At 39.7% G+C, this 14,237-nt stretch overlaps 2 protein-coding genes across 2 annotated transcripts in view; both read right to left on the minus strand.

Annotated features, from left to right (window-relative positions):
- The window catches only part of LOC308098732 (kelch-like protein 24), a 39,437-nt gene extending 26,064 nt beyond the window's left edge, over positions 1–13,373 (minus strand). Inside the window, exons 1-11 of the mRNA XM_080447162.1 lie at positions 13,211–13,373; positions 12,745–12,879; positions 12,465–12,659; positions 12,133–12,276; positions 10,749–10,917; positions 10,189–10,326; positions 3,571–3,693; positions 3,232–3,414; positions 2,251–2,382; positions 1,960–2,128; positions 1,748–1,873 (exon numbers count right to left, since the gene is read on the minus strand). Of these exons, the coding sequence (XP_080303288.1) occupies positions 1,748–1,873; positions 1,960–2,128; positions 2,251–2,382; positions 3,232–3,414; positions 3,571–3,693; positions 10,189–10,326; positions 10,749–10,917; positions 12,133–12,276; positions 12,465–12,659; positions 12,745–12,879; positions 13,211–13,357 (1,661 nt within the window). The 5' untranslated portion in view covers positions 13,358–13,373. The remainder of the gene's footprint in view (positions 1–1,747; positions 1,874–1,959; positions 2,129–2,250; positions 2,383–3,231; positions 3,415–3,570; positions 3,694–10,188; positions 10,327–10,748; positions 10,918–12,132; positions 12,277–12,464; positions 12,660–12,744; positions 12,880–13,210) is intronic.
- Positions 4,350–8,750, minus strand: LOC308105070 (kelch-like protein 24; the record flags this gene model as incomplete). Its single annotated transcript, XM_080455703.1, has 7 exons — positions 4,350–4,525; positions 4,959–5,127; positions 6,343–6,486; positions 6,675–6,869; positions 6,955–7,089; positions 7,421–7,605; positions 8,666–8,750. 7 exons carry the CDS (start codon positions 8,748–8,750, stop codon positions 4,350–4,352), a joined length of 1,089 nt encoding a protein of 362 aa, XP_080311829.1.
- Positions 13,374–14,237: the final 864 nt, after the last annotated feature.

Below are 14,237 nucleotides of genomic sequence, written 5' to 3' on the forward strand. Positions count from 1 at the left end.
AACAGGAGCAGTTGCAAATATCCTGTTATATTATATAGATTATAGAGCTATATATTATGTTATATTGTGTGCCTATATGTTATATTCATAGATTAACATATTTTATATTGCATTTTTATATTCATAGAGCTATATATTATCTTATGTTATAATATTCCAACAAACAATCCCATGCATTGTCACCATTGAGCTATATGGCAGTCAACCTTTTTTAATTTTCAAAGACCTCCAGTTAAACTTTTGGACACCAATCTACACTGTGAAATCCTGTTTTTTTTATTTTGAGAAAAAAATAAATCAAATAAAGGCTCCAGTGGTTAAAGGGTTTTGGGGGCTAGACCTTTCTTATTGAGCTGGATGAAACTTTAGTGACGTGCATACAGTGAATGATTAAAATAGTTTAGACTTAGAGACTTACTTATCAAATATATATACTTCTATATTTGATCAAAAAGTAAATAAAACCTGCAGACATCTTTTATCAGTGTTTATTTTATTGTAATTATCTATATACTTTAGATTAGTGGTTCCCAAATAAAACCTTTTAGCTCAGGAATAAAAAAGGGAAACTTGATCTCCCCAGGACACAAAATTAGTGAAAATGGCAGATCTACAAGCTCACAATGTGTCGCTTCATGCCACGTTGTGAGCTTGTACATCTGATATTTTCACTACTTCTTAAAAGTAGCTTCTTTTTTGTTTTAATTTGTTATTTCTTTGATTTCTGTATTTATTTATGACATTGTTTTGAAAAATGTAATTTTATTATTTATTTGTTCTCAATTTTTTTTGAAATTCTTCTGAAACAATATATAAATATTTTTATGTAAGGATATTTTCTCGTGAACCAAAATAAATGAGTCCCCGACCCACAAATGGGTCCCGACCATAGACTGTAAAAACAATGTACTAAGCCACACCCCTGGTTTCTACAGACCGAAAATGAAGCCAATACTTCAGGAATTTGAAATCCGCCATCTTTAATATATACAAAACAGCAACCGGGAATAGGAACCGGAAATAAATCCCTAAAGAATGCTATTGGTTGTGTAGCTTGTCAATCAAATCATCCTGCCCATCCTAGAGCAGAACCTACTTTATCATCAATTTTAAAATAAATGGGACCATAATTTACCAAAACGCATATCATAATGATTGAAAGGAGACTTTAAACCAGCGACAGGAAGCATATAGTATTTATGACAATGTTTATTAAGGTAAGAAAATCAAGTCTAAAGTTTGTCAAAAACCCATCCGCTTGCATTGAGAGAATATTCTTTCTGACACCAGCAGGGGTAAAACAGCGAAACTACAGGGCATTCATATGAAACAGTGCTTTAGATAACTACCAGGACCTGTGTGTAAAGCAAAAGGCCTGGGCTTCATAGCACAGCACAAAATATCATACATAGACAGTAACATTTTCCAGGAAAATACCCTCAGTAACAATAAATCAATACAAGCCGGTATTTATTATGGATGGTGCATCATCAGAAATACTAGGAATTTATAAAAAAAATAAATAAAAAAAAAACAACAAGGCTGTGTGACTGTAAGGGGTAAGTGGTCTGAGGAAGGCCATCACTGAGGTAGGACATCGGTCATCTGCAGCCTTTAGGGGGACATGGACAAATACATAAAACTACATTAACTACAGTCCACCATTCCTTGTGTCCACATACGGTATATTTGTACACTAAGAGTTAAATTAACACGCAGGATTTTACTGTGTACCAACGTCAGCTACCTGTGCGAGGGCCACACAGCTGACCTGAGAGCCACACAGCTGAGCAGGTGGCGTCTAGGGGGCATCTCCCCTACGATTTCCCACGTGTCCGTCTGCTCACAATACCGCTCGATGGTACGTTCAGCACTATAAGAAGAGAGAACAACAGATATGAGAGAAAAGTCTAGTGTGGAAAAAGCAGCCACCTTTTTCATGGAGCAGCAGCTTCTTACTAGCCAGACACTGTCTCCCCTCCTAGTACATAGATCTTTCCATTAACCACAGCCACGGAAGGCAGGCAGTGTGGCTTTTTCATGCAGGCACACATGGTCCACTCGTTTGTCTTGGGGTTGTAACATTCAACCTTGTCCAGGGGTGGGCTATTCGAAATATGCCGACCACCTGTGATAAACAGGAATTAAAAGGATAGTGACTGTTAGTGGGCTCTATTATGTGCTAAAACTACAGTGAAGTTGAAATCAGTTTATTATGAAACTGAGAGCCATTAAGAACAGGTACGATACCTATAGCGTAGATTTTTCCTTTGTATGTGCAGGCAGTTGGATTACGACAAAGCACCTGCATAGGAGCAACTTCTGTCCATACAGAGGTTTCAGGGTTGTACGTGTGCACCTTGCGATGGCAAATAGTGCCACCTAGGCCCCAGGAAGACAAAATGACAAAACATTATTCATTGTCAACGCGAGAAGGATGAATATGTAACTAGAAAAGTGTGCTCTTCGGAGCACAGGTCTCTGCCAGGCCGGGTTGCCTACACAAACTTTGGAAGCTAACCATTGTCCATCAGAATGGAATAAGAGAAATCTGACAGACAAGTTTTGATCACACAGATTTGGGTGAGGTTTGGACCAAATCTGTAGTAGTAGCAGCAAAAGATGTTTTGCAAAAGTCTGCCTGATGGTGGCGCTATAACAGGCCAATTTGAAATAATTTGGGTGGAGGTTCTTCCTTGGCTTACTGGGAGTGTGCGTGCACAGTTTCCCACCAATCGACCCAGAGGTGCTTGCGGCATTTAGTGCAAAACGGGGCCCTCCTGTGAACTTTGAAACCCAAAAGTAGTCAGAATCTGACTCTGACAGATATACATCTTGATCACATGACCACAGAGCTACGGTGTACAAATTTAGGTGGGAAGATTTGGACAATCTGAAGGAGTAATAAACATTTTGGAAAACACATTGGCCTCTGGTGGTGCCATAACAGGCCAATGTGAAAGGTTTGGGGAAGAGGTTCTTCCTTGGCCGCCGGGAGTGTGCGTGCAAAGTTTCATGGCGATAGGTCTAACCGTGCGGGATATTTCTGTTCACAGACAAACACACAGACGGACGGACGAACAGGGTCGAAAACAGGTCTTCAGCCGTCCGGCCTGGCGGAGACAATAATAATAACAGTAGTATTTGGCCATTCTCGGTTAACCATCATGCTTTTCATACCCCATGAAACCCAACAGGCTAAACCTGCAGACACATAAACCTGTTCCATACCAATAACGTAGATCAGTCCATCAAGTGTGACCACAGAAGTGCTCCTGGGATATTCTGGCATGCCGACACACTCCATGAGCTGCCAGGTGTTGGTGTAGGGGTCGTACCGCTCCACTGAGGTCATAGGCTTATTGTGCAGAAAGCCACCCACTGCATACACATATCCACCCAGTGCCACCACACCTATAGACCATGTGGGGTTGTACAAGGAAAAAAAATAAAAAGAAACAAAGAAATAAAAACAAACCGTTGGTCGTTAGAACTGATCGGTTATATGCAGAAGGCAACAACAAGCCCTTACTCTAAACAAAACTGAATGCCATAATTTCAAAATATTACCCAAGCCATTACGTCCCTCGTTCATGGATGCCATCTTCAACCATGAGTCATGGGAAGGGTCATAACGCCAGATGCTGCTTAAGGCTGCATAGGATTCGGCTCCAGCCATATACACTGTAGAGCCTACGTGGGAAAAGAGACAAGTTATAGCTTGATTGTCAAGACATGAACATTTTCAGCTCAAGATACATTGCCATTTAAGATACTATGCATAAACAACTTGAAAGGTCTTCACTGATACCTAAAATGATGTAAAGCAAAGCAAAGCAAAGTTTGTTGTTTACCCAGGGTGTTGGACTAAGTGCGAAACTTATTTACAGCCAGACCCTGCATGGAAGCCTTGCTCAAGGGCTATTCAGCGGTGATTCATGATTGATGTGATGAATTGGGGAATCGAACTAGGGACCTTCCGGTATCAAGGCTGCCCCTCTAACCACTAGGCCACCGCGGCCACGTGGTGTCAACACATGCCATGTCAACACATACTATTCATAAAAAGTTAATTCATGCCTGTACTTATTGTGATGGTGTACTTATCAAGCTACAAATTCATCAGAATAGGTCCAGCGTGTTGTGACATAATATACCTACCTCACCATCGGCCGCAGAAGTCAACAGTCTTATAAAAACTGAAAAAAGATCCGCTAACGGACTGATTTTAAAATCTGTAGGACCTCCTAAAGCATTGGTTCTAGAATGCATTTCCTAATTGTTTCCAGGTAGTTCTACCCACTACATTGAATTTAGACATCACCAGATCTCCAGGTGGAGTTCTCTGACTACGTGAGATTAACTCCGATGGTACTACTTACAGTACCTAACACAACCAGACCAAGAGAAATGACAGATTCGGGCAGAGATTTCAGGGTCTTCCATCGTGTGGTCAGTGGATCAAAGCAGTCAACGTCATCAAGCGCAAAGCCATAGTCATTCTGTCCCCCCACCATCAGTATCACTTCACATACAGAGGGGATAGAACATAAACACAGCACCACCAGGTATGTGCATGAGGCCATGTTGTCACAGCAAATTAATGTGTGAGCATGTGAAATGTTATAATTGCACAAATGATCTGTCAATGAATGAATTGAGAATGAAACTGGCAAACATTAGTAAGTTACAGTTAACAAAAACTAGGTACAACAATGCAAAAATCTAAATCAAAGCCTGAATTGTAAAATCAAAGGATGACAGAAGGCTGCAGTAATGAATGAAATATGCAATAATAATTATGCAGCCGAAATGCCAAAATGCCACACAGAAGAAAAACAAATCTGATTTTTTTTATTGCCATGTATTATTTGAGGCATTTGTCTCGGCAATCCCAAAATGAGTTTCTTTCCAAAATCAGTTGCAACATGCATGCATGTGTGAGGCAGGCAGGGTACCAGTGGATGAACGTGGTTGAGCTGTGTGGCAGGAGGGCAGGAGATGCTGGTTCCTGGCCTCAGAGATGAGCCTCTGACATCCCTGGGATTCCTTCACCACATCCACGGACTCAATCACATCATGGAGGTAGGAGGGACTGATGAGAGGCAGACGGATAGGCTCGAAAACCTGAAAGAACAAATAGAACACTAATTATTTACTAGTCCAACTGGACGTTGCGTAAACAACATTAAACATTGCTGTCAAATCTCTACATCTGCTGCAAGACAAGATTTAATAAACATGACCATTTTAACCACTTGAACCCCAGCAAGCCTATTTGGGGGATAACGTTAATTAAAGAAAGCAAATCAACAAGCTCAAAACACGTCTCGTTGGGACACGTTGTGTGCTTGTAAATCGGCACTTTTTGCAGAACAGAAAGAAAAAGTGCAGTTGTGTACTGAAACGAGAGGGTTTCTTTGCTGCCATTCAGTGGTGGTGACATTGTTGTCCTTCTAGGCAAAATATTAAATGGTGTATTTATATCTCTCAAAGAACTTCATGTTGCAGTCACACTGACAACAACAAAGATACAAGCTACCATTCATTTTCAATGGAAGCCAGCGACATGAAGATAGAGCTACAAATATGCTGTCTAGCTTTCTAGCTTTGTAGTTTTGTATCTGCCAGTGTGAACGCAGCATTAAAGTGTGCATTACATTCACACAGCGACGGCAGAAAAAAACATGCAGGGCCATGTCTTGCTCAAGAACATATCGACCGGCCAGGAGGAGCCGGGGATCGAACTGGGAACCTTCCGATTCCAAGACGGTGGCACTATCTCCTAAGCCAGAGCAGCACTTACCTGGCAATCTTGGCATTTTTTATGTCAGAATATTATCTTGGCATTTTTTATGTCAGAATATTATGAATTAGGTTGATGGAATGGCAGTGATGGGCCACAAGGGCACGCCAGGCTGATGCTTTCCCAATAAATGCATTGTGAGTTCATAAACAGAACCAAATGGAACCTTACAGGACCATTTGTACACTCTTCTTAATCCCAGTTCGATCCCGGGCTGGGGGGCTCCCCCAGAGTTAGTGACGAAGGGTCCTTGAGCAAGACGCTGAAGCCCAAATTGCTCCCGATCAGCAGGTTGGTGCCTTGCATGGTTTCCTCCTCCATCGGTGTATGAATGTGTGTGTGAATGGGTGAATGTAATACACAATCTATGTAAAGCGCTTTGGATCTAAGCGTGATATAAATGCACCATTTACCATTTTTTATTATGATTAACCATCAACAGTTAACTGAAATGCACATCCCCTTTAAGCTTGTCTTAGCCAGTCACATTGATTTGACTTCTTAAACTTCAGGTGAAACACAGAGAAGGGACTGACCTTTTCCAAGCTCTGCCTACGGGTAGGGCACTTGTTTAACCACAACATGGCAGCCTCAAATACGATCTCCTCCTTGGGTACATTGAGATCGTCACTGGCCAGAACCTCTGTCAGTTTATCCACAGAGAGAGACAGGAACTCTTCCTAGTGGCGGAACAAATACAGTAGATTAGCTCAGGGGTTCCCAAACATTTCCACACCAAGGGCCACAAAGCTCACCTTGCAACATAGTGTGACCTTGTTTATCTGATACTTGATCATTGATTGTTTGATACTTTGACTGTGTTACAGTCAAAAAAGTTGGTAAATGTAAGGATCCCTCAATCACTGACCTGCTGACAGACGTCACTGAAGTGATCAAGGATGTAATCCATGCTGTGTTGCGCCAGTGTCTTACAGGAGTGGATCTCAGCAAAGAGGTGAATCCCTACACAGTTCTGTTCATCCAGGATGCGAAGATCCAGGAAACGACTGCAGGCCTCTTTTACACCAGTAACATTAAACAGGTTTGCTGCTGTTAGCAGGGCCTAGACCATATAAATAAATACAAAATTATATATATAGCACAGACGAGGTGGGTCAAAAATGTATACGTTTTATGATGATAAATACCTGCACATTTTCTGTGGAGATTTCCACTGTTGATGTGTAGGAATAGTTCACCAGCATGGCAAACTCTTCAGGCTGCACTTCATTGATGTTAACCCTGTGCTCTCTGGACTCCATCATTCCAGTTGTAAACATGGCCTGTGCAGGTTCAAAAGGTTAATGGTTGGCATTTCTTATTTACAATGCGTTACAATTAATTGACTGGATATAGCATGACATTTGTTGCACAGGAAAGCCATTGCATTAAAAACTTTACCCCTGGCATCCCTATTTTGGGCTCCTCATTATAGGTATTAAAGGTTGCAAAAATCGAAAAACATTTTTTTTTAAAGCAGCAGATCTACAGGCTCACAATGATAGGAATCAAAATATATGTTAAATCTTCCCTTTTTAATTAGGCTTATGTAGGCTGGGTTTTCAACACCAGGTCAATAAATGTTCAGATGGAGCGTTGAGGGTCTGCATTTACCTCAAAATAAGGACTAAAGGCGGCTAGTACATTCCGATGGCAGGGGAACTCCTTTCCTCCACAGCAGATAATCACATCACAGAATGAATTGTTGAGCCGAAGCCTGTTTAGGCCCTCTAAGACCTTGTTGGGATGAGTCTCCCCCATGAACACTATTTTATCCATTTTCTTTTTGCTGGACCAGCCTGTACAACAGAAGGGGAAGGAATGTAAGGTCAGTATAGTAACCATTTTGTTTTTGCATTCCTTTAATGAACAGAATAGATAATACAGAATACTACTTACTCCACCACAATTATTTGAAAACTGTAGTTACTAGTTACTTTGTAGATTTAGATTATTACAAAACATACATTGACCACTTCAGCCCTATTTAAACGTTGGCTATTTGAAAACAGCCAAAAATCGAAGGATTTTAATACATTTTAATTTAGAAGTTTGATAACTTTCTTTTCTTACTTACCTTTGGTACTTAAATATATTTTGACACCAATACTTTTGTACTTTTACTCAAGTAAATTTTGAATTCCGGACTTTTACTTGTAATTGTATTTCTACATTTTGGTATTGATACTTTTACTTAAGTAAAACATGATAAAAACGTCAACGGCTCAATGGTGCAAGGTTATAATGACTTTGATATTAATATATTAATATATATATATATATATATATATATATATATATATATATATATATATATATATATATATATATATATATAAAATATATATATAAAATATATATAATATACACCACCAGGCGGGCCGGCCTTGGTGGTCCTGGTCCATATAGTGTTAGACGGAGTTCTCCTTAACGCTATGTTACTATTCATCCGTTGCCCGCAGCACAGGTTGCGCAGTCTCTCGTCTGTAGTGGAAAAAAAAAATACACTTTCGCTGCTCACCAAAACAAAGACGGTTTTAACATGTTGAAAGCCTACTTTCCTTAGAGGGAACACTCGGAGCCCCCCCACCTCACGTTTAAAATACACTTTATGACCAAAAAAGTAAATATTTCACCGGATGGCAAAAATAAATGTGTTGCTCCACTGCGCCCCCTACAGATCTTGCCAATAAAGGATCATTATCCAGATCTGTAGGGGGCGCAGTGGAGCAACTAAAACATTTTTGCATCCAGTGAAATATTTTCTTTACTGTCCAAAAACGTCTCGAAAGTACCATAGCGTTAAGGAGAACTCCTTCTAACGCTATGGACCAGAGCTGGTTTTCATTCATTCTCCACCTTGTCTCGTCTGTAGTAACGGTTGTCTTCCCAAGTCTGCACGGAGTCGTGAATGGAACCAAAACAGGAAACACATGTACCTCATCGTTGCCAGATTCTGCGAGACAAATAAGCAACCAGGTCCAAGAAAACAAGCCCAAAAGAAGCCAAATGAGCTCTATTGGCCATTTGAAAATAGCCAATCTACAAGCTCACAACGCGTTGTGAGCTCAAAGAAAAATATTGGGAAAAATCCACTAAATCTTGGTCTCTGGCACAACATATTTTCAGAAGGTTGGGTCTACAAATATATTCATTTGGGGGTCCATGACATGAAAAGGTTTGAGAACCACTGTTTTAAACAACAGTAGGAAACAAGTCCAAATAAGCTAATTACACTTTAGAAACAAGTCAAAAAACAGCAACCCGCAACTTAAGTACCAATATTTTCAAGCAACTTTACAGAAAAACAAGCCCAAAGAAGCAGACATGGCAACGCCGCTTACCGCGAAGTCGTCATCACGTCGTTGCCAACCCCGGTGTGTACAGGACTAACAGGAGCAGTTGCAAATATCCTGTTATATTATTCATAGATTATAGAGCTATATATATTATGTTATATTGTGTGCCTATATGTTATATTCATAGATTAACATATTTTATATTGCATTGTTATATTCATAGAGCTATATATTATCTTATGATAATATTCCAACAAACAATCCCATGCAGTGTCACCATTGAGCTATATGGCAGTCAACCTTTTTTAATTTTCAAAGACCTCCAGTTAAACTTTTGGACACCAATCTACACTGTGAAATCCTGTTTTTTTTTTATTTTGAGAAAGAAAAAAAAAAAAAGAAAAAAGGCTCCAGTGGTTAAAGGGGAAATCCACCCATTTTCAATATTTAACTATGTCATTAATATAGCATAAAGGAGTTGTGTGGAAATAAGAAAAAATTTAAAAAAAAATTAACATTGCAAAAAAATGTTACATTGCAAAAAAATTAACATTGCAAATTACACTGTGATGACTCATCATGGTGTAATTTGCAATGTTAATTTTTTTGCAATGTTAAATTTGCAAAGTTATAGCTTGATTGTCAAGACATGAGCATTTTCAACTCAAGAAACATTGCCATTTAAGATACTATGCATAAACAACTTGAAAGGTCTTCACTGATACCTAAAATGATGTCACCACATACTATTCATAAAAAGTTCATTCATGCCTGTACTTATTGTGATGGTGTACTTATCAAGCTAGAAATTCATCAGAATAGGTCCAGCGTGTTGTGACATACAGTAGTATACCTACCTCACCATCGGCCGCAGAAGTCAACAGTCTTATAAAAACTGAAAAAATATCCGCTAACTGACTGATTTTAAAATCTGTAGGACCTCCTAAAGCATTGGTTCTAGAATGCATTTCCTAATTGTTTCCAGGTAGTTCTACCCACTACATTGAATTTAGACGTCACCAGATCTCCAGGTGGAGATCTCTGACTACGTGAGATTAACTCCGATGGTACTACTTACAGTACCTAACACAACCAGACCAAGAGAAATGACAGATTCGGGCAGACATTTCAGGGTCTTCCATCGTTTGGTCAGGGGATCAAAGCAGTCAACGTCATCAAGTGCAAAGCCATAGTCATTCTGTCCCCCCACCATCAGTATCACTTCACATACAGAGAGGGTAGAACATAAACACAGCACCAGGTATGTGCAAGAGGCCATGTTGTCACAGCAAATTAATGTGTGAGCATGTGAAATGTTATAATTGCACAAATGATCTGTCAATGAATGAATTGAGAATGAAACTGGCAAATATTAGTAAATTAGAGTTAACAAAAACTAGGTACAGCAATGCAAAAATCTAAATCAAAGCCTGAATTGTAAAATCAAAGGATGACAGAAGGCTATAGTAATGAATGAAATATGCAATAATAATTATGCAGCCAAAATGCCACACAGAAGAAAAACAAATCTGATTTCTTTTATTGCCATGTATTATTTGAGGCATTTGTCTCGGCAATCCCAAAATGAGTTTCTTTCCAAAATCAGTTGCAACATGCATGCATGTGTGAGGCAGGCAGGGTACCAGTGGATGAACGTGGTTGAGCTGTGTGGCAGGAGGGCAGGAGATGCTGGTTCTTGGCCTCAGAGATGAGCCTCTGACATCCCTGGGATTCCTTCACCACATCCACGGACTCAATCACATCATGGAGGTAGGAGGGACTGATGAGAGGCAGACGGATAGGCTCGAAAACCTGAAAGAACAAATAGAACACTAATTATTTACTAGTCCAACTGGACGTTGCGTAAACAACATTAAACATTGCTGTCAAATCTCTACATCTGCTGCAAGACAAGATTTAATAAACATGACCATTTTAACCACTTGAACCCCAGCAAGCCTATTTGGGGGATAACGTTAATTAAAGAAAGCAAATCAACAAGCTCAAAACACGTCTCGTTGGGACACGTTGTGTGCTTGTAAATCGGCACTTTTTGCAGAACAGAAAGAAAAAGTGCAGTTGTGTACTGAAACGAGAGGGTTTCTTTGCTGCCATTCAGTGGTGGTGACATTGTTGTCCTTCTAGGCAAAATATTAAATGGTGTATTTATATCTCTCAAAGAACTTCATGTTGCAGTCACACTGACAACAACAAAGATACAAGCTACCATTCATTTTCAATGGAAGCCAGCGACATGAAGATAGAGCTACAAATATGCTGTCTAGCTTTCTAGCTTTGTAGTTTTGTATCTGCCAGTGTGAACGCAGCATTAAAGTGTGCATTACATTCACACAGCGACGGCAGAAAAAAACATGCAGGGCCATGTCTTGCTCAAGAACATATCGACCGGCCAGGAGGAGCCGGGGATCGAACTGGGAACCTTCCGATTCCAAGACGGTGGCACTATCTCCTAAGCCAGAGCAGCACTTACCTGGCAATCTTGGCATTTTTTATGTCAGAATATTATCTTGGCATTTTTTATGTCAGAATATTATGAATTAGGTTGATGGAATGGCAGTGATGGGCCACAAGGGCACGCCAGGCTGATGCTTTCCCAATAAATGCATTGTGAGTTCATAAACAGAACCAAATGGAACCTTACAGGACCATTTGTACACTCTTCTTAATCCCAGTTCGATCCCGGGCTGGGGGGCTCCCCCAGAGTTAGTGACGAAGGGTCCTTGAGCAAGACGCTGAAGCCCAAATTGCTCCCGATCAGCAGGTTGGTGCCTTGCATGGTTTCCTCCTCCATCGGTGTATGAATGTGTGTGTGAATGGGTGAATGTAATACACAATCTATGTAAAGCGCTTTGGATCTAAGCGTGATATAAATGCACCATTTACCATTTTTTATTATGATTAACCATCAACAGTTAACTGAAATGCACATCCCCTTTAAGCTTGTCTTAGCCAGTCACATTGATTTGACTTCTTAAACTTCAGGTGAAACACAGAGAAGGGACTGACCTTTTCCAAGCTCTGCCTACGGGTAGGGCACTTGTTTAACCACAACATGGCAGCCTCAAATACGATCTCCTCCTTGGGTACATTGAGATCGTCACTGGCCAGAACCTCTGTCAGTTTATCCACAGAGAGAGACAGGAACTCTTCCTAGTGGCGGAACAAATACAGTAGATTAGCTCAGGGGTTCCCAAACATTTCCACACCAAGGGCCACAAAGCTCACCTTGCAACATAGTGTGACCTTGTTTATCTGATACTTGATCATTGATTGTTTGATACTTTGACTGTGTTACAGTCAAAAAAGTTGGTAAATGTAAGGATCCCTCAATCACTGACCTGCTGACAGACGTCACTGAAGTGATCAAGGATGTAATCCATGCTGTGTTGCGCCAGTGTCTTACAGGAGTGGATCTCAGCAAAGAGGTGAATCCCTACACAGTTCTGTTCATCCAGGATGCGAAGATCCAGGAAACGACTGCAGGCCTCTTTTACACCAGTAACATTAAACAGGTTTGCTGCTGTTAGCAGGGCCTAGACCATATAAATAAATACAAAATTATATATATAGCACAGACGAGGTGGGTCAAAAATGTATACGTTTTATGATGATAAATACCTGCACATTTTCTGTGGAGATTTCCACTGTTGATGTGTAGGAATAGTTCACCAGCATGGCAAACTCTTCAGGCTGCACTTCATTGATGTTAACCCTGTGCTCTCTGGACTCCATCATTCCAGTTGTAAACATGGCCTGTGCAGGTTCAAAAGGTTAATGGTTGGCATTTCTTATTTACAATGCGTTACAATTAATTGACTGGATATAGCATGACATTTGTTGCACAGGAAAGCCATTGCATTAAAAACTTTACCCCTGGCATCCCTATTTTGGGCTCCTCATTATAGGTATTAAAGGTTGCAAAAATCGAAAAACATTTTTTTTTAAAGCAGCAGATCTACAGGCTCACAATGATAGGAATCAAAATATATGTTAAATCTTCCCTTTTTAATTAGGCTTATGTAGGCTGGGTTTTCAACACCAGGTCAATAAATGTTCAGATGGAGCGTTGAGGGTCTGCATTTACCTCAAAATAAGGACTAAAGGCGGCTAGTACATTCCGATGGCAGGGGAACTCCTTTCCTCCACAGCAGATAATCACATCACAGAATGAATTGTTGAGCCGAAGCCTGTTTAGGCCCTCTAAGACCTTGTTGGGATGAGTCTCCCCCATGAACACTATTTTATCCATTTTCTTTTTGCTGGACCAGCCTGTACAACAGAAGGGGAAGGAATGTAAGGTCAGTATAGTAACCATTTTGTTTTTGCATTCCTTTAATGAACAGAATAGATAATACAGAATACTACTTACTCCACCACAATTATTTGAAAACTGTAGTTACTAGTTACTTTGTAGATTTAGATTATTACAAAACATACATTGACCACTTCAGCCCTATTTAAACGTTGGCTATTTGAAAACAGCCAAAAATCGAAGGATTTTAATACATTTTAATTTAGAAGTTTGATAACTTTCTTTTCTTACTTACCTTTGGTACTTAAATATATTTTGACACCAATACTTTTGTACTTTTACTCAAGTAAATTTTGAATTCCGGACTTTTACTTGTAATTGTATTTCTACATTTTGGTATTGATACTTTTACTTAAGTAAAACATGATAAAAACGTCAACGGCTCAATGGTGCAAGGTTATAATGACTTTGATATTAATATATTAATATATATATATATATATATATATATATATATATATATATATATATATATATATATATATAAAATATATATATAAAATATATATAATATACACCACCAGGCGGGCCGGCCTTGGTGGTCCTGGTCCATATAGTGTTAGACGGAGTTCTCCTTAACGCTATGTTACTATTCATCCGTTGCCCGCAGCACAGGTTGCGCAGTCTCTCGTCTGTAGTGGAAAAAAAAAATACACTTTCGCTGCTCACCAAAACAAAGACGGTTTTAACATGTTGAAAGCCTACTTTCCTTAGAGGGAACACTCGGAGCCCCCCCACCTCACGTTTAAAATACACTTTATGACCAAAAAAGTAAATATTTCACCGGATGGCAAAAATA

The sequence above is a fragment of the Gymnoscopelus braueri genome (genome assembly GCF_963280865.1).
Source record: "Gymnoscopelus braueri genome assembly, chromosome: 2".
Lineage (NCBI taxonomy): Eukaryota > Metazoa > Chordata > Actinopteri > Myctophiformes > Myctophidae > Gymnoscopelus > Gymnoscopelus braueri.